General features: G+C 43.4%; 3 protein-coding genes across 4 annotated transcripts; 2 read left to right on the top strand and 1 right to left on the bottom strand.

The window, feature by feature from the left end:
* The first annotated feature begins 390 nt into the window (after nt 1–390).
* LOC115041277 (tumor protein p53-inducible nuclear protein 2) lies at nt 391–4,433 on the top strand. The gene is made up of 4 exons (XM_029498623.1): nt 391–514; nt 1,496–1,639; nt 1,730–1,886; nt 3,458–4,433. Exons 2-4 carry the CDS (start codon nt 1,516–1,518, stop codon nt 3,684–3,686), a joined length of 510 nt encoding a protein of 169 aa, XP_029354483.1. The 5' UTR covers nt 391–514; nt 1,496–1,515; the 3' UTR covers nt 3,687–4,433.
* Nucleotides 4,434–4,874: 441 nt separating this feature from the next.
* LOC115041097 (uncharacterized protein F13E9.13, mitochondrial) lies at nt 4,875–14,166 on the bottom strand. 2 transcript variants are annotated; one of them, XM_029498394.1, is made up of 6 exons: nt 14,064–14,166; nt 12,374–12,456; nt 12,093–12,273; nt 11,813–11,963; nt 10,469–10,596; nt 4,875–5,065 (listed from the first exon to the last, which is right to left on the bottom strand). In XM_029498394.1, exons 2-6 carry the CDS (start codon nt 12,437–12,439, stop codon nt 4,875–4,877), a joined length of 717 nt encoding a protein of 238 aa, XP_029354254.1. In that variant the 5' UTR covers nt 12,440–12,456; nt 14,064–14,166. The 2 variants fall into 2 exon arrangements, with proteins under 2 accessions (XP_029354254.1, XP_029354253.1); XM_029498393.1 differs by lacking the exon at nt 14,064–14,166 and adding an exon at nt 13,559–13,631.
* Nucleotides 14,078–21,296, top strand: ccne1 (cyclin E1). The gene is made up of 12 exons (XM_029498392.1): nt 14,078–14,378; nt 14,916–14,967; nt 15,201–15,288; nt 15,573–15,635; nt 15,792–15,958; nt 16,842–16,977; nt 18,783–18,929; nt 19,015–19,110; nt 19,394–19,528; nt 20,137–20,248; nt 20,335–20,492; nt 20,673–21,296. The coding sequence occupies exons 2-12, from the start codon at nt 14,954–14,956 to the stop codon at nt 20,841–20,843; spliced, it is 1,287 nt and encodes a 428-aa protein (XP_029354252.1). The 5' UTR covers nt 14,078–14,378; nt 14,916–14,953; the 3' UTR covers nt 20,844–21,296.
* Nucleotides 21,297–21,644: the final 348 nt, after the last annotated feature.

Below are 21,644 nucleotides of genomic sequence, written 5' to 3'. Positions count from 1 at the left end.
TGTTGTTGACAGTGATGTCCACAGAAAACATCCATTGATTGGTGATTGTTTCAGCTTTAACTCTTGAATGTTTGTTATAAAAATGACTTTAAGGTTTTTACAGTCACTAACGCTGAATCAGATATTCAACCCGGTTAAAATCAGTAAACCTGCTCAGGAGCCAAAACAGGACGCAGGGCGCATGTGCAGCCTGACGGCCCTTCAGGGGGCCGTTTTCCTCCCTGTAACACTCATTACTGCACTGAATGAGCCTGACTTTGTTTTTAATCAGATAAACTTCTCTGCCGTGTTGATATCCAAACAGGATATTTCCGTCCTGACTGACTCATCGCTTTTAAACCGGCGTGACAGGCGGACGCCCCCTCTGGGCGGGGCTTGGCCGTGACGTTTCAGGGCACAGGGGGAGGAGCCTCGGAGACAAACAACTTCGGGATCAAAACAATCCGTGAAGAACAACAGCAAACAGCGAAGCCAAACCGTGGGAGTCCCCTGAAAAACACAGTCACCTCGACCGGTGAGTCGCTGCATGAAATGTCTCCACGTCGGTGGAGTGATCCTGCACTCGGATAACTGCTGTTGTTTTTTTTGTTTTTTTTTTCTAACTCCAGTCATCCTGGCTGTGTGTCTTTGTGTTGTGTCACTGCGTAATGTGTCTGCAATCCTTTGTTTGCTTGTTGTTCGGGCTGTATCGTCATGTAATGTTAGAGCCCGGTCGACATCCTGCCCAATGAGTCAAATGGCCCGAAGCAGCAGGGCCTGCAGAGCTCACAGGCGGGGTGTGCTGCAGAAATCTGGGTCAGGAGACAGTCTGCGCCACTAGAATCTATACAGGCACCGATATGTAAACAGGAAGGCATCCAGACAATGAGGGCAAACAGCAGAAAAGCTCTAACACATGATGCTGTGTCAAGGTCATCATGTATAGTAATATACAGTCTAGGCTACTGCAGAGACCTACAGTAAAACAAAGGAATGTGGAGCAAAAGACTGGATAACTGAAATCATAAGAACGTTATACGAAGACAGTAAATTCCCCCCTCATGGGAACTGCAGTCACAGTATGTTTCGCATAAGGCAGATTAAAAAGTGAGAGGGTATTTATTTTGGGCCAAAAGGTCAGAAATAATTAAGTCCCTTCAAGATTTAACATGAACAGAATCACAGATTATGTAATGCTGCTTCAGTCGGTGTAATTTAAACCTCTCGCACCATCATGTTCTCTCAGCTGTAAATTGACCCCTGACCCCACATCGCAGTCATGTAACTGCTCAGGCGGCTCAGGTTTCAGAGCTGGTGTACTGACAGTAGTTGTTGACACAGCGGGACATGGTGTACTGAGGAGGTCCTTCTGGTTGTTTGGTTGGGATGTCCTCAGGGGGGAGCCCTTTGCACAGTTTTCATTCGACCCTCATCGAACCTCATCAGATCACTGTCACAAATATTTCGATATGGATTCACTGGACTAATGCACCTGCTTTCGGTTGTGAATTCACAGATTGAAATTGAGGGATAGAGATGATTGGAAAGATTCTGTCTCATCTGCTTGGCAATCCCAACGAGGACTTTGAGGCAACAGGTGACAGCTATGAGGAGCTGATGGAGTTTGAGGATGGAGGATGGGTTGTTGTCAATCTCCCAGGTGAGACTCATATCTTTCTGGGCTCAGTGAGGTTATAGTTCATTTTCTCATGAGAGCTGACTTGTTTGAATTGGAACCTTCCTCGTACAGAGAATGGGCCGCTATCTACACCTGAGGTGGGTCCTCTGGAGAACCTGCTGATTGAGCACCCCAGCATGTCCGTTTACCAGGTGACACACCGAATGACTGGAGCAGAGGAAGAGGAGGAGGAGCTAAGCTTCGATGAAGACGAAGAAGACACTTCCAGGTAACTTTTCATTTTGACGTTTCAGCTAAAACACAAAATGGCACCACTTACAATGGACACTTCAGAATATTATTCAAATATAGACTTAACTTTTTTTTTTTTTTTTTTTAAACCCCTTTTAAAATGGGACATGGGGGTATTCATGGTTTACAAAAAGCTTAGAGGTGCGGAGCCTCACTGAACAGCAACTGGCAAAATCCCAAGGACATTTGGAGCATCTGGTCGAGTTATTTCTGTATATGTGTTGTGGAAGAGGAATTACCCCGCTACTTCATGAACAGCAGCAATGCATTATAAAAATACAGCAAAGATTTAGAACAAGAACCGAAAATATCGTCAGTAAAAAATACTTTAGTATGAATAATAAAGATCATTATAGAGTAAAACGACATCTAGCACATTACAATCTCTTTTAATTATCTTATCTTGTCTGTCAGTGTGTAATAAAAGTGTTTTTATTATTCTGAAGTAATTCTGTTTTTATTGTATCACACTTCAGTCACTCTTTGGGCTATTGTAAAGAGCTATCAAAATAAACATTTATTGATTTATCTTGTGGTATATTACCTCACATTGTATCAACTGGTTTTCTTTTTTTTTTAAGTTGAATCATGACAAAACATTTCAAAGCAAATATTCAAAGTAAATAACCGTGGAAGATGATGTTTACTCTTTCCTTCCTTCTGAAATGTTTTTAACAGAACCACTGTTGAAGTGCTAATGTGAGGCAGTAATTACTTTTACATGTTGGCTCATTTCTAGTTGTGGTTTCCCTCACTTGAGGATGTGATTCTGGTTTATGCACTTTCTTATCTAGATAAAATCATAACGTTCCCTCATGCTGTACCTGGATCTGTAATTTAATCTGGTCTGACTTGACTAGTGTAATGAGAAGCAGAAGGTAATAGGAGTTTTGTGTAGTAGTTAGAAAATAGACAACCTCCCCTCATTTAAATTGTTATTGTAGTAATGAGATCAACAGGCTGAACTTGCAGCAGTGTGTTGTGCTTCTATCTGTGTTGCAATGTTTGTATCGTAGTTTCACCTTTAGTCTCCATGTACCAAAAGAACCACGTCAGCAGTCTAGCCCACCAAACACTTGTCTTAGGTTACTCTGCTGACAGCTTATCGGGCTGAGGCCACCTTTTGTGTAAAGGGTCTCCAAGTTCATTTTCCATGTGTCCAGATCTGCAGTTCACTGCTGAGTGAGGGAAACGCTCTAGATTAATCATTCCCCGTTTGACGTCACGTGGTGTAAGAAGGTTTGGTTCTGTAGGCAGTCAATGATCTGAGGAAGAAGGTACTTGCATTGAGATGCTGAATTGTTTATTTGAAGAACAACAAATCTTAAATGCTTAGCTGTCAAAAGTGTTAGTTAATAAGCAAAAAATATGGCAGTTACACAAAAAGACCATACCATGTCAGTTTCAGCTGAAGAGAATGGGGATTATTCAAAACTCAGAAAAGTGGGTTCAGAACATTTCCCCTGAGCTTGCGTAAAGTAACCTTTTATCTCTCGTATTGTATCTAACCTAATATTTTATATTCCTCTCACACTTGTGTCTGTCTAGGCCAGTGGCAGTAAGACAGCACATATCTTGGCGTCTAGCTGGCTGGGGAATCCCCCTGCCCTGCAACGTCCAGCTGCTGGCAGTCCAGAGGGCCAGGGCCCAGGCAGAGAGGAAGAAGCTGAGCCGCAGCTCCCTCCACAGGCAGAATCTGGCTAAGCTGCGCTTCTCCCCAGCAGAGAAGCGCTATGGCTTCTTTAAACAGCCCTGCCAACGCCTCTACAACTACTGAGGAGGAAAAATGCCCATCCTTCCAGGTGAGGAAGGCCTCAAAATGCCTCCGCCCAGTACGATCCAGCACTGTGCTATGTGACTCTGGAGCACTCTGATTTCACCACCACACAAAGTTTTTTCATTTTGATCTTTATGTAGGCAACAAGCACAGTGGCCCTCACATCTGGACAGAACAAAGAAATTAAACCTCCTGATATCATGAACGAGTCAGTCCCTGAGATTGGGAAATGTTAGTAACACATCCAGACCGAAGAGTTTGTAAAGTATAAATGAGTTTTGTGGCTTTTTTTTTTTTTTAGATGGATTAGGTGCTTAGTGTGATGCGAAAGGAGGCGTTAATGTTACAGTGTGTAACACTGTTGGAAACGTGAGAATTTGTTCAGTACTTCATGTAATCACGATGCAGGCGACTTGTGGCACTTTTTGATTGGTTGTTTTCTGTATGAATTATATCATGTGCCTAAGCTAGAAATGTGCTTGTGCATTAAAAGCTAATACTATTCTCAGTGAATTCTCTTGATGAAATGTTTAAGATTGATTGTACTAAAGGAGTAAATGCCACACACTGTTCATGTTTTGTATTGAGTGTAAGATTTTATACTTTTCTGCTCACTTTTTTCATGTTACGCTAAATACTCATTTTAATCAGAAGTGTAAATACGATTGAATAGGATTTGTTTTTTTTCTATTTGTGTCTATTTATAAAATGTCCAAAAAAAAATTAAATAAATCTTGTTTTCCTAAGGTGGTGGCTCTGTGTTCAATCAGACAGTACAAACATGTCTGCAGGATTCTCATAGTTTAATTATGACTGTGCGATACAGAGATGTTGCGTATATACAAAACTCACAGAAACAATTTCTGCTTGTATAAATAATCAGTCACTGTAATGAGGAAAGCGATAGTGAAAGTTTTTTGCTACAATGTACACTTACTGATTATAAGTCAGTAAACTTTATAAGAAGTTACGGTGTCTGGAGAGGTGAACGCAACATGTGTACCATTTTTGACATTCTCTGGCCTAAAGGTCGTACATATGATTATTTTCCAGTGTTTAATGTTGAAGAACTGTTATCCATCACAAGATACGTTTGTTTTTAAGAACCAAAACCATCTCAGTGTAGTTTTACATTTCATCTCCGGGGCTCTTCGTAGGAGTGGTAGTCACAGACTTGGATCTGCCCTTTCATTTTCGTAGCTCATTTATCTTTACCATGAACCTCTCCACTCGCCTAGGGTCGAGGGCATTGGCCCAGTGGCCGCCCTCCTTGAAATGAGAGCCAATGATTAATCCACTTGCACCGAGGTAGCATTCGACATTGTCATAGGTCACTCCAGAGCCAATGACCACCGGGATTCTCACAGACTGGGAAACCTCTGCAAAGAAAAAAAAAAAGGTTTTAAAAATAGCCATCGAATACACAGATTTATGCTAATTCACGGATGCATTTTAATTACAATTGCAACTCTCAAAATCAAAGTGTTCCAATGCATCTGAGATGCGTGGTTGCGTCTGTGTTAAATCTTGTTAAATCTGGACTTGTTTATGAGTGCTACTGTAAACGTCTCCTGCTCCATCTGTTGTGCTGATGAAGGGCGGCTGTGATCTTTGGACACAGCACAGATGAAACCTCACACTGGCATGTTAGATACAACCAGGGGCTGCACGTGTGTGGGAAAGGGACTGTGTGTGTGCGTGTTTTGGTGTCAGCGCTGTTGTGTGTTGGTTGGAAACTGTGCACCTAAGTCGGGCTCTGACTGTTTACAGTGTTGTGTCGGAAACTTCTTAAAATAACAGCCCTGGTGTTGCTATGTGGGAGTCTGGCTCCAGATTTCAGAGCCATTTACCCTTTTGCCACAGCCTGTTGGGCCAAGTGTTTAGCTCAATATTAATTATAAATCATGCAATGATAATTAACTTTATCATTCAAAGTTTTGAAAAAGTGCTTAAAAATGTTAAAACAGATGAAAAACCATACAATCAGTGTAAAATGTTGATTTTGACTCGGTCATTTTTTGAGACGGATAGTTTTGAGACTATATTATTCATAATCAGGCTAATTATGGTGAAACAGTGGCGTATTCGCACACAAAGCAGGTGTGAAGCAACAATGAGCCGGAGTCATGTTTCTGTTTGTGTGGGTGCTGGATCTAACACTCACTGTCCTTTTAGTGCCTTCAGAGGCTAAATGTTCTGTCGCCCCCCCGGCTCAGTGAGCGTCAGGGGAGTGGCCAGAAATCCCGCCTCAGTGTACAACAAAGAGGCAGACACTTGAACATCTGTTAGGCTGAGCTGTGAGATTTATTCTCAATGCCCACAAAACCAAAGTACCCACACATTAAGTACACATGACTCAGAATCCCACCCTCCTTTCACCCCCCTTCATCTGTTGGGCTCCATCCATCCTTGTCTCAGTGTTGTGTTTTCAACTAGAAATGTTTGCGTAAAAGTGCTATCCTAGCAGCAACTTTCCCACTTTGACACATTGGAGCAACGCCAACACAGTCATAACAAACGTACCATGGCCAACCCATGGCATTATATCATGCCATTTATTTGGCTCAGAGTAATATTCACCCACCTATAAGAAAAACAAAGAAGCAGATATAGGATTTATTGTCCATTTATTGTCTTTCTCTGCGCCCTCTGCTGGCATTTTGGATTGTTATGCTAATATGCTGACCACTGACCAACACTATTTCAGGCAAATTAAAAATGAAACATAAATGGGGGTGTCTGTTTTTGACCAAACTTAACTCAACATTTAACCCTAACTTTGTTCCTCAATGGACACATTTTTTGAATGTCTGACACTGTAAATTGATCTTCCTCAATCGTCCACGACCCTTCACACTCTCCCCTGCTTTTTGAATGTCTCCTGACATCTAAAGTGAAAGATGAATTTAAGTGTACATGAGATGTGCCTGATCGCTCTCTCCTGTCTTTGCAGCTCCTGACACACCCACCTGCCTGGCAATCACCTGGTTTGCCCCACCTGAGGCTCATTCCCCCATCAGTTTTCCTCTCTATATACCGGTCCACTTTCCCCAGATTGTGTAGTGTGTCTTTGCCGAGCTTTCGCTATACCTGTCTGCCCGGCCATCTGTTTCCTGAATCCTGCCTGTTTACCTGTCTCACAGATTCTGCCCAGCCCCTTTGGCTTATTCTGCTTGGTCTGCCTGCCTGCCAGGTTTCCTGATCCCTGCCTGTCTCCCCGGTCTGAAGCTCCTGCCTAGCCCTCTGGAACTGTCTGTGCTGTCTGCTTGCCTGGTATTTTGACCCCTGCCTGTCATTTGGACTGATGAAAAGCCTGTTGTTTAGGTCCTTGGTGTACGTTTCCTGTCTCACAGCAGGGTGAAACTCGCAGGCTGTGGCGCTAAGCTTTTTCTCCCTCTGTCGCTGGCGCTGTTTGCAGCAACATCCTCTTTGCCTGTTTCTGTGCATATGTGCCGATCAGGTGTGTCAGGATCTCTTTGGTGGATAGAGATCAACAGGTAGGGATGGAGGCCAACCGTATAAAAATGGTTAAAAGCCAGTGGCTTCATACCTTGTACAGTTGTAGGCAAGTACAAATGTGGAAGGTGGTGTTTCCACTTGTTTTCTTCTTCAATGGTATCCATCCATCTCACCACTGAGTTACCATAAGATTGGTATAGTGTAAGCCAGCTGTTGTAAACTGCTGAACAAACGCCCTACCCTGATGATGGAGCCTCTCTGAGGTGGAGCCTCAGGATAGCCAATCAAAGGATGAGGTCTTGAAACATACTGTACACATGCATCTGTGTGAATCAGTATGAATTAGAAGTCAAAGTTTGGGTAAGTTAGGATGGTTGAACTAGCCAGAACGCTCTACTGTTCATGTAATGGATGCTTTTGAGGGGAGCTGCCCTCGTAGCTCCACTTTTACAGGTCCGGTTCTGAGTGTTGCCTTCATTAATTTCAGCAGCTTTGCCGGCTGACAGAAGTCTTGCATGTAGCACAAGAGTAATAGTTGTATTCCTGTAGGGATTTGACATCTCCAACTATGCAAGGCTCTTTAAGTGTCATGACTTCTGTCAAGTCTTGTGGCCCTAACTTGACTCCTCCAGACACAGGTTGGCCGAGGTAGGGCACCTCTTTCTATCTCATGTGGTTGAGAACCTGTCTGAGATGGTGTACGTGATGTTCAGCAGACATCACTGAAGTTTGGGCTACAGCATTCATCCTGGAGAACTTCCAGCACACCCGTCATACACCTCAGGAAAGTCGCAGGTGCATTCATCAGGCCAAACCAAAGACAAATCCACTCATGAAAATCCCACAGTGTCTTGAAAGCTGTGAGGCACTGGATTCCTCACTCAAACTGTTGATGGTATACGCTGATTGATCCAGGATTTAGAACCACATGCTGCCCTCTAAACTGTCAGGTCTTGGATTCGTAGCAACGAATGACGATCTGAGATAGTCGTTCTGTTCACCCCTCTGAAGTCCACGGACAGTCTCGGACTGTTTTTGTTTTTTTTGAGCCAAAAAGAACAGGGAAAGAATAACATGAAGCAGGTTTGTAGATCTATCCTCTATTTAGAAGATTCTGCACATGCTCCTTGACCTCTACACTGGCTTTGGTATGGTGTTAAAGCACTGAACTCAATTGTTGTCCACCACTGCTCTTGAGCTGTGGGTTGACTCCCTCTTTTTGCCAACACCTATGCGTCCTTCTTGGCCATATTGGAAGCAGTGGTCGCAGCTTCCAGTCCCTTGAGCTGTGCATGACTGGCATTTCTCCCTTGTGGTGGGCTGGCAATTGTTGGTCCTGATATAATACTTACTGTGGTGACTTGTCATGACTTAGGAGTTAGCCTTTTCAGTAGTTTTTGCTGCTGGCTGAGACACGTGCTGTTTATCTATAGTGGTACAGTTTGCCTGGACTTCAGCTTGAGTTAGATGAATGCTGGCAAAGTTTTCTCAGATTCTGTTCCAGTGAGTGAAGAAATATTCCATGGACAAGTTGATTATCATATTGAAACTCTGAGCTACCCTGCTAAGAAGCAAACAACAGTTTTAGACAATATATGAATTTTACTGGCCTTGTTTTTCTTGCTGTTTTGTGTTAAGCCCCTGCTATTAACTACCCCAAACCCTCCTGCTCTTGTCTCCTAAGTGTGTTCTGAGAAAATGCTGGAACTCAGCAACAGTTCACCCAACTTTGGTTATCAGCTTCTTTAAACGTACCAGGTTTAATTATCCCTGGGACTTATATTCCCCCTCTGAAATTCTCAGATAGCTCCCAATTCTTTTGTCCACACAGTGAGCCATGGCTAACATCAGAACCTGTCAGCAGTCTGTCCACTGTGTAGCTTGCACTCCCTGCAGGGCAGTAAAGCAGCGACTTCGGCTACCTGACTGGCTACAACTGGTGATCTCTGACTCAACGGTCATCACTGAAGGGGGTCTCATCCACCCATGTACATGTCCCTCTTCTGTCACTGCTGGCAGTCGGTGCAGTGAACTATCCCGTGGTCCTCTTAACCTTCCAACTTTCAACCTTCCGACAATCAGCATTCCAGAGCTGTGGCATTATCCCATTTAGGTTTTCGTTCCTCTCCTTCTCAAAGGACGTAGCCAGTTTGTAGAGCACATGTTTCGGCAAGGCTTATCAGCCATCCCTTCGCAGTTGCGTTAGTGCAGATATCTTTTCACCTTTTTTCACATATTTCCATGTGGCTGCACCGGGTTCAAATTCCAGCCAGAAGGCAAACCAATGGTAGGTTTTTGCCATCCCAAGTCCACAATAACGGACAGGGTTTCAGCAGGAAGGGCATCCAGCATGGATGAACATGACATTAATCTTTTTTTTTTCGCACTTTGGCTCTGGAATACATTTTTCTGTCGGCCTCCTACACAGTTCCACTATGTCTGAGAGCATGACACACGTATTAAGCTGACACACAGCAACATTGCCATTGTGTCCGTCCAACAATACTCAAAAAATCCAATGCGTCTCAAGCAAGCAAAAGCTGTCTCAGAGTTTAAACGGCTAATTGTGATTAATTTCTGTTTGAGGCTCAACGGCAGGTTCAACAGGAGACCAAACTACAATAGTTACATTGTAGATTGTAAAACAATATTGATGCTATATCAGGGCTGAGAGGAATTTAATACAGCCTTAAAGGACAACACTTAAGCGAATGTACCCAGCGGACCACTGGAAACGTTGCGGCAATACAGAGTTTTTAATTTAAATATTCAGCATATGTGTGAATAACCCCAGCCCCACCCTTTTTACAACTAACTATCCAGACTGAATAAAACCAAACCTTCCCATCCAGTGGAGTCCAGTCTTCATGTTACTTTTCGTTCTTTACACGGAGTGTGTGTGTGTGTGTGTGTGTGTGTGAGCGAAACAGAATGAGAGCACATATCCAGCATTCCTAAAGTAAGCCACAGCCAGGCTTCAAATGGATGCCATATTGGGTGACTACCAGTCGTGATCTGAATGTACACTGTCCTGACGGTGTCAGACTGAGGACACTGGACACTGCTGACAGGAACCGCCCACAGGCCCCAGTGATCACTGCAGGTGAGGGGCCCCCTGCTGGTCAGTCAAGGCAGTTAGGCATTGTTTAATGCGACAGCGCTTCTCAAATCTGAGGAGTTACTTGCTTCATGTTTTTTGCCCTTTTAGAAGATCAAAGCAAACTTAATCAGTGCTGAAGTGTCAAACAGGGCTTTGCATGCTCAGAGGCAGCAGTCATGACAGCAACATAAGAGTCTCCAGGTCGTGTGAGCTGTGGCAGCACCTCTGAGCTCCCTGATGTCGGCCTCCATGCCGGTGGCTGTCCCTGTGATGATGAGTGCATCTGAGAGGAAGAACTCCGCGGCATGTGCTGTCTCCTCAATGCTCACATCTGAAGTCAGCGCATGGGCGCTGGAAGACACACACACAGGACACATAATGTAAAACAGTGTGGGGATAAAACTGAGTCTAGGCCTGGACAGTAGATTGACTCCTGGGATAAACTATTAGTATTAGTCTGGGCTTTTATTTTTTCAGACATAAAAGACTCTCACATGTAGGAATAAAGAGTCAGAGACAATAATTTAATCCACAGTGCAGTAGGCTGTTTATCTTGCGTTTTAATGAGCAACCTGTGACCCTGGAAAGGAAATAGGTCTTTAATTCTTACTAAATTGAACTTAATGTGTGAAATTCTTCATATTGTATTAAAATGTGAAGTCTACAGTACATAAACGGAGGGAGAATCATGGCTGGCTGAAATTAAAACTAACAGAGAAACAAAGCAGAAAGCCACTCAGCTGTACTTCAAGGAAACCTCTTGTATAATAGGCTGGGAAATTAACTACCACACTGACAAGAGCAGAGAATTAGGATGCATAGAAAATGACTGCTAGCAAAACTGCTTACAGTTTTACAGCTTACAGCTTACAGACTGCTTGCAAAATTACCACTTTTATTGTCATTTACATCCCTGAGAGCTGTGAGAAAGAGTAGAGTAAATTCAAAAAGATGTTTGGGGAATATTTCAGAGCAGCAGCAGCAGCAGTAAGTACCAATTTTAAACTACCCAACTCTAAATAATATAAATAATACAGATAGAACTACACTGTGGTTATTCAGAGGCAGCAGCTGGCTGGTTCTTCTTAAATAATTTTTGGGCTCTTTTAAAAATTTCAGATTTTTATTTATATTGTTAGCTTTATATAAAATGGACACTAAACAGAGAGTAACTAATGGGTGGGGGAGAACATGGCTGCCCACTGGAATCAAACCCAGGACACTGTGGTGTCATGATATGAAATGTTCATAACTCTCTTAAGTTTAGGAATATTTTTTAGTCAAAAGATGTTCAGTAATAGGTTTAACCTAAGTTTGCTATGTAAGTTATTTGGAAGGAAGGATTTTAACTATAATAGATTTATCTAGACTTTTTGAGCAGCCAAAGGAAAGAGAATTTGTTTCTATGCAACTGAGTGCACTAGAGTCATTGTTAGTCCTGTGATATGTACTTTTGCCAGGATGATCAGAATGTTAAAGCGCCACAGGTATATTTTGGCTATTTTCTGCACATCAGTGGGTCACCTGCTTGTACTTTCTAATCCAACTGTGGAACAAGTGATCTCACCTGTGCTTCTTTTTGATGTCCGTGAAGATCTGCACATGCTCAGCTCCAATTTGTCTGCGATATCTCAGCAAGTCTCCAGCACAGGCATTCAAGAGGCCCTCGTCGGCCACGTGAGAGTAGACAAAACCCTCCGCCCTGATGAAGTCCAGACCTGTCACCATACAGTAACATCATTATGCTGTGCTGGCCACAGAAGTCAATACAGCTATTTTTGCCCTATAGTCTGTTGATCACAGATAGTTACAGCATCATGTCCACTACAACGATTAATAAACTGAACCTGAAGCCAGCGCTATCGCCAGCGCCTGCTGGTTAGCTGAAGACAGTATCTGCACTCCAAGTGGAAGGGTGGGACAGACTTTTCTCACAGCAGCACATACGGCAGTCATACAGGCGCACACCTCAGGACCCACAGAGAACGAGTAAGGCACATCATGCATGTTTTCGATGATCACACCATCCTTAGAAAAGGGATTTGCGAAAAATGTTTAGGAATGTTTGCCGGCGTCACTGGTGAGACCTCAAATATGAAGGGAATTCATCCAACGTGCAATAACTTACAACTCCAGCGTCCTGGTAGATTGATGCCTCCTTGGATGCTTCTTCAATTATTTGGGGCATTTTCATACAGCTCAGGGGGGTGCCTGAGAACAGACAAGGAATTTGGTCACAGACAGTAAAAGATATAATCTGTGATCATCAAATCATAGCTTACAAAACTGCAGCAGTGCTGTCTAACTAATTATTATTACTGAACTTCAGGAAACTATTAAATGTTTGCCCTTTTCCTCCCATCAACTGCATTTATAACCTACTGCTTTTGTCTGGGAAAGTATATGGTATAACATTTACCCCACGAGGCCATTTTTATGTGTTTATAACCCTCCCCCCAATGCCTATCTCTCTCTCAACACAACCGGTTGAGGCAGATGGCGGCCCCCCCTGAGCCTGGTTCTGCTCGAGGTTTCTGCCTCTGAAAGGAAGTTTTTCCCTGCCACTGTCGCCAAGTGCTTGCTCATCTGGGATCTGTTGGGTCTCTTTAAATAATTTTAAAGAGTTTGGTCTAGACCTGCTCTATATGTAAAGTGCCTTGATGTAACTTTGTTATGATTTGGCACTTTACAAATAAATCTGATTTGATTTGATTTGATTTGATTTATTCTCTTTTCGTAGAAAAAAATCTGTGTGGTTCACTGTGCAGACGTCAAGCAAAGTTCTGGGTTTACTTCCTGTGCTGACACAGGTGCAGGAATCTGGGTGACACAGCTACACATAAAGCTGCACTGAAGTGTGCAGGCTGAAATGAGAAAACGTGTGACGGTGGAAGGCAGATGTTCTCGCCGACATGTGGGCAGACATTTTCAAAACATGAGGCATGCTGGATTTGCATAAAGTCCCCTGAGCTCGTTTTAACGAAGATAAGAGCCAAGTTCATGACACCTTCAGAAAAGAAAATGTGGAACTGAACTTAAGGAGGGACAGAATAAGGTATAGAAAACAGAGCCTGTATGTCTGAGTACAAGTCTGTTTTCTATTTAAACTTTGATTTCAAACTTCGCACTTATCTAAACAAAGTATTTAGAGCTGTAGAGAAGTCAATGTTTTCAGAGAAATCTGATCAATCTGACACATCATCTGCAACCACTGTTACTGTGCAAATTAATGTAAAAATAAATACTTCTTTGAACTGCTCGGGACTTCACATCCTAACAACGGATGACACGGGTTGGTGTAATCTCGCGTTACCTGGCAGGGCATTCACGTGGACCATCCCAATAACCACGGGCTTTAAGCGGCCAAAAAGATCCGAAAATCTCATCCTCCCGTTTTTTTTTTTGTGTGTGGACCGGAGCACAACGAGCAAATCCTTTTATTTAGTATAGTATTTATTTAGGCATCACGTGATCACATGGGGTCAATAATATGGGGAGGGCTGCGGCCGTGAAGTGCTGGAAATTGGGGCCAAGGGAAGAAGCACCCGCAGCTTAGCATAGTTAATTTATTAATATTTATTTTTTTTGCTCGGTAATAAAGCGTGACAGCAGCTGGAGATCGTATGCGGGCTTCACACACACACAAACGACTGAATTAGCTCCGATCGGTCGGCCTGAACGTGAAGAAGTCGGTTTTGTTTACATCTGACAGACTAGCCACGCGGTGCCTGGGCACTTCCTATTCGGAAGCTCCGCCCCTTCAGCTGTCATCACACGCCTCCCGCCTGTCGGATAAATTATAAACTTATTTTTCCTACTTTTTCGGCGCAATCCGGACGAATTGCACGAAGGACGGGCGCCATCCGATCCGCAGCAGGTGTAGAAGTGTGCTTGATGGAGGTGAAGCTGGACTATAAAGAGGCGCCGAGGTTGGAGATTTAGCGCCAAGTTAAATCTACTCCTCCCTGCTCGGCGCCAGCTCAGAGGAACTAGCCCGGCCCGGGTACACACAGACGGACACACAAAGAGACACACAGCTCCGAACCTCACCGACAGACAACCCAGTCCTCAGATATCCACATTTACTGTTTTCAGACGTGGATCGGAGTGAACTTCAAGGACTGAGTCTTGAGGTGAGCGGATCGAGCAACACGACTTGTTGCTGCTGAACAACTTTCGTGTAGCCTCGCTGGCTTCGTGTAACGATGACTGTAAGGCGGGTTTCTGAATGAAAAGGTCAGCCGTGTTCGTCGGGCTGTAATGCGGCCGTGGTGAGCTCGGTGTTGGCACTTTTCTCCGACGAACAGCCGCCCCAGCTGTGCCCGGCTCGTTCGGCCATTATCGCGGCAGGGCCAATCGGTCCGAAGTTAGCAGCAGGAAATAAACCGGGTTCCCCTTAAAAATACACAAAACGGCAGCTCCCGGTGGATAGTACAGAGTCTGCTGCTCGCCATCCGCGGATTTTCCCGGAGGTGCTGGCAGTGTGAGGTGCCTTTTGGGCCGTTTGTAACTCGGCGTACCTTCTCCACTTCCCCGCGCCAGACGGAGTCGGGCTTTGTCAGCAGGAGGGAGCCCGGAGTGGGGGTTGGGACGGACTGTCTGCCTGTTTGTTTGAAACCCCAGAATAAAAGTTTGTTTTTTAAAAAGAAAAACGCATGTCTTGTTCACAGGTTTACTCGGGAGACTGACACCGGCCCCTCAGAGTATCATGAGAGGAAAAGGGTGAGTTTGGCGGGTTTAACTCGCGGCCCTGTCAGCCGTGTCATCGTGCGGCGACACAGCGGGCAGGCTGATGGAGCTTTAGCCGCTTGGCTAGTTAGCTTACGGCTGTGTGACCTGATCCCGAGCATGTTAGCATGTCGGACCAGGCCTGGCACAGGCTGCTCTGGTGACCCTGTGCACTCACAGCTACCTGTTGTTTATGTTGTTGTTGTTGCTGTTTTATGGTGTTACAGGGAAGACACACAACCCAAGACTGATGCTCCCGAGGCGCCCAAAGAAAACACAGCACGACCCAGAAAGAGAAAGGCAGATGTTGCCATTGTGAGTTGACTAAGAGGCTTGAAGACTAGCCTTTAACTGCCACCATAAAGCCCTGGTCCCTGTGGCTGCTAGGCCTGGATGATTTAAGTGTTCCTCATCAGTAAAGTATCTGCTCCTGAGGTGTTTCTGATAGTTGCAGCTGTCATTGCCTATGACTAGTGTGCTTACTTTTTTTTTTGTTTTAATTGCTGCTTTTACTGTGGGAAAATACTCAGTTCAAACCCTTGTGAGGACTAATTCTGTAGTTTGGACTGAATCACACCGAAGATCTCTTTTCCCCTCAGTACCTACAGGATCTGGATGAGGAGGTAGCAGAGATGACGAGGAAGAAGCAACGTGACAGTGAGGTAGGTGTGATGAATCTCTGCAGGTGACTGTCTCTGATTTAAGTGGTGAGTGTGGGCGTCTTGTTGGCCTTAATATTTGCAGTGAAGCTGGTGATAGTGTTGCCCCTTAGTGTGGCTTTACGCTCACATTTTTCTTGTTGTCTTGTGTGTCTGAAGCTGGTCTGGAGTCCTGGTACTTGTTACAAAAGTCCACACAGATGGATTCCCACACCTGATCAGGAGGAGGACCAACCTGTTGCCTTGATAAAAGCAGGCTTCCCCCTTTATGACTTCAAGAACATATTTGTAACCCCCGTGCATTGTGCCCCTCTCCCTGCACTGTGGTGAGTACTGTTTATCGCATTGACAATATGAGCATCTAAAACCCTTTGAAAACACCTGGTTTTCTGTATCGATTGTCCTGAAGTGCAATTTGTCCCTCATCTAAGTCACAAATGTAGTTACCAAGCTAATATCACTTAAGAAATGTACTGTAATGTTGCAATTAATGTTTGGGAATATGCTTTCATGTTGGTCTGCACTGAAAAACCATACATAGTGCTCCATGTGCCTCCCCAAGAATCAAACTTTGGTTTCAACAGTCCACAAATCATCATTCCAGTAGTGTTGTGGTAATTTTAAAGGAAATGGCTTCTCCTGATCCTTTTGTGACAAACTCGTGACCACAGATGCTATCCAACAAACTTGTAGCTCCTTGTTATGTTAATGATCAGTCTGTGTTGTGTTCAGTTAGGGACAATTTGTTCTAAACAAGTCTGTCTCTAATAGACACATACAACCTTGTATGCGACCGGACTCTAGAGTTGCCATATTTGAAAGACCTCATAGTTTTCTAGCCTGTACTGTGAATGTTTATCTTCAGCATGGAGAAGAACCATGTAACAATTTATTTATAATTAAAACCTTGGTCTGTTTATACATAAATGAGGGTGATTTCAGAGGCTTCACCAAATGCTTGCATGAAAAACAAAAAACCCTAAATAAATGTAGGCTTTTCACTTCTTCTTTTTCAGGTACTTGTTTTTTGTACTAAAAGTCAAATGGCTAAAGCTTTAACCATCCAAGGAAGAAGTTAAAGTGTTGCTTCTGTTTTCCATACATGTTATTGAGCTCATTTTTTTGCAAGTTACACAGCTTGTACAATCGCACTGAAGGAGACAAAGGGTAGAATCCTTGACCCTTATGTCCATATGTTTTGTTGACCAGCTGGGCCAGTAAGGATGTGGTTTGGAGCAATATGTTGGCGAAGGATAAGACGTACACCAGGGATGTCCACGTGATGGAGAAACATCCTCATCTTCAACCTAAGATGAGAGCTATTCTGCTGGACTGGCTCATGGAGGTCTGTAACATGTATGACTTGCACATAATTATTTAATTGGCTTTCCATTAATTAATGGCAGCTGTATGAATATGGCACAGCTATGACAAGAGGGAGAGGAGCAAACAATCAAGCTCATTAATACTTTTGCATTTTTATACTTTTTTTTTTTTTTTTAATTGAGGAACTTAAAATAACTAGGGCGTTTGAAGTGAGAAGAGACCCGAGATCCAGCGGCATATGCCAACACTGGCATACAGACTCCAGGTTTTGCCTTTAGCCACACTCACCTCACAGCCCTGCAGTAAAAATCACTGCATGTGGTGTGGCAAGACTAGGTCTAAATCAAGTAAATGACAAGACCATTTTGTATATTTGTAGCATAGGGTCAGCCCCCCATTTTAATGCTGTCGCATTAGTGAAAAGTTGTGTTCATGAAACCCTGTCAATGGTACATCGTCTGGCAAAAATGATAACATGTAGTAAAGACAACAGGACTGTTTTCACTCAGTGACATTATGTGAATAAAGCTGGATTCTTGGTTGGAACTGACTAAGTACGATTGAGATGCACCAGGCACAACTTAAATGTTAAAGATACGTTACCCAGCTGCATAGTCCAGAAAAAATGCACTCATGTAAAATGTGTACTAATAGAAATGCACCTTGTAGCATGCATATGTAGTGGCAACCTCTTTCTGGTTCAGTCAATTCAAAATGCTTGATCTGTGCAGAACATCATGTTGGGTGTGATCATCACAGACCTGCTCTCTCTCGAGGGTGAAGTATTGTTGCTGATGAAGATTGCACTGTATGACACAGCCGACTCTGCTCTCACTTCATGACAGGCCAAATTCTGCTTTGATCTGTTTATTGAGAAAACTTGTTATGTAGATAATCATCAGCAAACATCCTGTGGCATAAACAGTGTAGTAAAAACTCTGGCAGGAGCCAAAAAAAAAAGCACCTTGAACGCCGTCTCTACTGAAGGTGAATAATCTGCAATGACTGGAACACTACTTTTTCTCTGAGAGAGCTCAACCCATCTGATTAAGTATCATCACGATTAGTAAAGACTATCAGCTATAGGTGTTGGATTTGGGATCCTCTTCATATCATAGGGTAAACCGAGATGTATAATGGCTGTCACTTTCACTGCTGTACTAGTTAAATACTCTGATTGCCCTATTCCTTATCTCCGTCATGTTGTAGCTTGATTATTTTAGACAGATTTAAAAGGTGCAGGAAACTTGATTAAGCGTTACATTAGGCATATCTTTATGTAGGAAGGTGTAAATAAAAACCATTGTACAAAAAACCCACTCACGTACACAAACCTACAAAATGCTGAGGGTGGTAATGCAGACACATGGTTCACAGTGTAAAGGTAACGGGAGTCTCAAAACCATAAAGTTTGATGAGCCTTCTACAAACAGAACTGATAAAACTTACAGAGTAGCTTTAAGTTGTACAGTCAAGGGCCATACCAAATCAATGTGAGACAATGCTCTGCACACAAAGAAAAAAGAGGAAAAAAAATCACAGAAATAGATGTCTTTACTGTTAAGTCCAAGTAGATTTTTTTTTTTTTTGGTCATTGTGAAACTGAACACTGAACTAACTTTTGAACCAATTTTGGTGACGAGTTAAGCATCACTTAGTAGTATCTCTACATACCAACATGCTTGACTACCCCTAATTTTAACAAAAACGCGCTCTCGTGGCTCCAACTGTGTTTGCACAACTTATGTGCTGGACAGGGAAATGACAGGCTGTCATCCAGAGCCATGTCACTGAAGCTGGTGTGTGTGTGTGTTTGTGTTCCAGGTGAGCGAGGTATACAAACTGCACAGGGAGACATACCATCTGGCGCAGGACTACTTTGACCGCTTCATGGCCACTCAGAGAAATGTCTTCAAATCAACACTTCAGCTCATAGGCATCACCTGTCTCTTCATTGCTGCTAAAGTCGAGGTAAGAAGGGTTGGCCTGGAGACAATCTGACAAAGGATTCTGAAAGTTATTGTTTTTCATGTGTTTGTACTTTTGTTTCTCCCAGGAGATGTATCCTCCCAAGGTCCACAAGTTTGCCTACGTTACAGATGAAGCCTGCACTGAAGATGAGATTCTCAGCATGGAGATCATTATTATGAAGGTAAAGAACACCCACTTCACTCATTGGTCCTTGACACCTCAGTATGACCTGAACTGCACCTGTCCAAATGTCAGAAACTACGGATCTTGTAATTGTTGGCTCTCAGTTACCCATCAACCCTTCCTTTTCGTTTGAAGCCATGGTTCAAAAAGAGTCACTGACCGAAGTAGTTGTGTTGTTGCAACCCTGAAAGACTTTGGCACACACAACCACTTGCTGTTTCAATCTAGATAAACTCAATGTTGGACGTCTGTAACGTTACGCCTCCTCTGTCTTCCCACAGGAGCTGAACTGGAGTCTTAGTCCACAGACTCCCATCTCCTGGCTCAATGTTTACATGCAGGTGGCCTACCTGAAAGAGACAGACGACTTGCTCATCCCCAGATACCCCCAGAATACCTTCACACAAATAGCAGAGGTGTTTGCCTTCATTCATGAATACATTTGTCCATTTGACACTGGAATGCATAAACTGGGCGACACTTTTTCTTTCTGCAGCTGACCACGTTTGTTGCTCATGTTTACACAGCACTTTATTTGAAACATGCAGTCACCTGCTTATTTAGGAAGATAATCACACAGCAGGGTGAAATAAGTCCTTCTGATACAGATCAGCAGCTTCAGTTCATGTTCTCATCAAACATCAGAATAAATGTGACTGAGGTTGCTTGTTCATTGACGTTTCTAAACCTACTGATCTCCTGGATTGTCACACACAAACAGATCATATTCAGAATCAGCTCTGAAGGAAATGCCTTGCACATGAGAGGCCAGAGGAGATTGTGTTGGTCAGACAAAAGGGGCTCAGTTAGCTCAGCAGAAAGGCATCAGTGAACTGACAGACCTGTGTTGGGATGTGGTAGAGCAGGAGATCGACAGCTCACAAATGGGCAGAGAGAAGTGGAGTAGTCTCAAAGAAAAGTTTACATCATGTTGTGGATCATCAGCATTGTTTGATCTTATGTTTTGCTGGGATGGTGATGCTGATATTTAATCACTTTGTATGTTTATTTTTTTTTTTCGTAGTTGTTGGACTTGTGTATGTTAGATGTGCGTTCTCTTGAGTTCTCCAATGGCATCCTCGCTGCCTCAGCCCTCTTTCACTTCTCCTCTCTGGAGCTGGTGGAAAATGTTTCAGGTAACAAAACAAACAAAACAAAAAACTAACATTTATATAAACTCAACTTCTTTATCAAAGCATTCTGTTCTCCCTTTTCCATGCAGCTTTGAAGTGGTTGGAGGTTGAGGAGTGTGTGAGGTGGATGGTGCCCTTTGCCATGGCTCTGCGGGAGGTGGGTGGGTTGCCCATAAAAATATTTAGTGGAATCCCTGCAGATGACATGCACAACATCCAGTCCCACGCTCCTTTTCTGACCTGGCTGGTGAGTGACCACTCTGCTGTGTCTTGTTAAATAGAAGGGAGCAAATGTTTGACATGATGTGTGTTGTGTTTTCCAAACAAAATTCTGTTTAAAAAAAAAAAAAAAAGTGTCGTACTCTCAGTGGGTGACGTAGTTAAATGGTGTTGATTCAGTTAACCTCTGTAAATCTGCTGTCCACAGGACAAGGCCTATTCTTACCAGGACGTGGAGCTAGAGTGTCAACGCCACTGCCCCGTCCCTTCAGGTGTCCTGACTCCGCCCCTTAGCAGTGAGAAATCTGAAGACCTGGTCCGAACGGAGGCCACTGTTATGAAGATCATACCAAGGATGCACACGACGTCTCCAAAGTAGTGACGGAGCAGCTCTGAAACATTTCCTCTGAACACTAACACCTGCAGAACCAGAACACGTGTTTGGACAGAGGCAGACCAATGAATTGGTAATTTTTCATTTCAAGGAAAGCTGCTTGGACCCAGATGATTTTATTTGTCTCTGGAAAGGGTGCACTCACTCACGTCGGATAAAATGGGGCTGTACTGACAATGAATGGGTTTGATCCAAAGGAATATCCCCAGACTGACCCTCAGTTTGGGTAAGAAAACAGAGCTAAGGTCTATTAGGGAGGGGATGGCCTGAGAAGAGAATCTTAGATATTATAATAATTTTTTTTTTTTTTTTAAGTATAGTACCCTCATACTTGCATTAATTACGTGTCATACCTACATTTAATGGTTGCCACCTTTATGTGCTATGCAGAGGCCAAATTGAGTTTTATGGAGTTGGTATTTGATTGCATGTGTGTGTCTGTCAAAAGTGTGGGGTTTTTTTTTTTTTTTTTTTTTTTTTTTTTTCCCCCCTCCCTTCTTTCCCCCCCTTGTTTAATTCTATTGGTGGCCTCATTTGCCCAGAAACTATCCTAGGGCTGTCTTGGCTCTATGTGCTGCTAAAAAGTGGGCTTTGCATGATGGAGAGGGAAGACTGAGAGTGTGTATGAATGGATGTTTGCTTGTGGTGTGTGTATGGGTTTTTTTTTTTTTTTTTTTTTAATGCTATAAACTAGGGTGTTTTACATTTTATCGGACACGGCCATGTTTTACTTTGGGATTAGTAGCTTGGCTACATGAATGAACAAGTGACAAAGCCAGGCTTCAG

This window comes from Echeneis naucrates, chromosome 3 (genome assembly GCF_900963305.1).
Source record: "Echeneis naucrates chromosome 3, fEcheNa1.1, whole genome shotgun sequence".
NCBI lineage: Eukaryota > Metazoa > Chordata > Actinopteri > Carangiformes > Echeneidae > Echeneis > Echeneis naucrates.
This window is presented reverse-complemented; position numbering and strand designations above follow the sequence as displayed.

Excerpts from the sequence above, each read along its gene's own strand:
- LOC115041097 (XM_029498393.1), bottom strand. The coding sequence starts at position 13,631 with ATGAGATTTTCGGATCTTTTTGGCCGCTTAAAGCCCGTGGTTATTGGG. Across the intron at positions 12,457-13,558 it reads CCACGTGAATGCCCTGCCAG|GCACCCCCCTGAGCTGTATG; the intron begins GTAACGCGAGAT and ends GTCTGTTCTCAG. Across the intron at positions 11,964-12,092 it reads GGCGATAGCGCTGGCTTCAG|GTCTGGACTTCATCAGGGCG; the intron begins GTTCAGTTTATT and ends GTATGGTGACAG.
- LOC115041277 (XM_029498623.1), top strand. The coding sequence starts at position 1,516 with ATGATTGGAAAGATTCTGTCTCATCTGCTTGGCAATCCCAACGAGGAC. Across the intron at positions 1,640-1,729 it reads GGTTGTTGTCAATCTCCCAG|AGAATGGGCCGCTATCTACA; the intron begins GTGAGACTCATA and ends TTCCTCGTACAG. Across the intron at positions 1,887-3,457 it reads GACGAAGAAGACACTTCCAG|GCCAGTGGCAGTAAGACAGC; the intron begins GTAACTTTTCAT and ends GTGTCTGTCTAG.
- ccne1 (XM_029498392.1), top strand. Across the intron at positions 16,978-18,782 it reads TGCTGGACTGGCTCATGGAG|GTGAGCGAGGTATACAAACT; the intron begins GTCTGTAACATG and ends TTTGTGTTCCAG. Across the intron at positions 19,529-20,136 it reads CCTTCACACAAATAGCAGAG|TTGTTGGACTTGTGTATGTT; the intron begins GTGTTTGCCTTC and ends TTTTTTTCGTAG.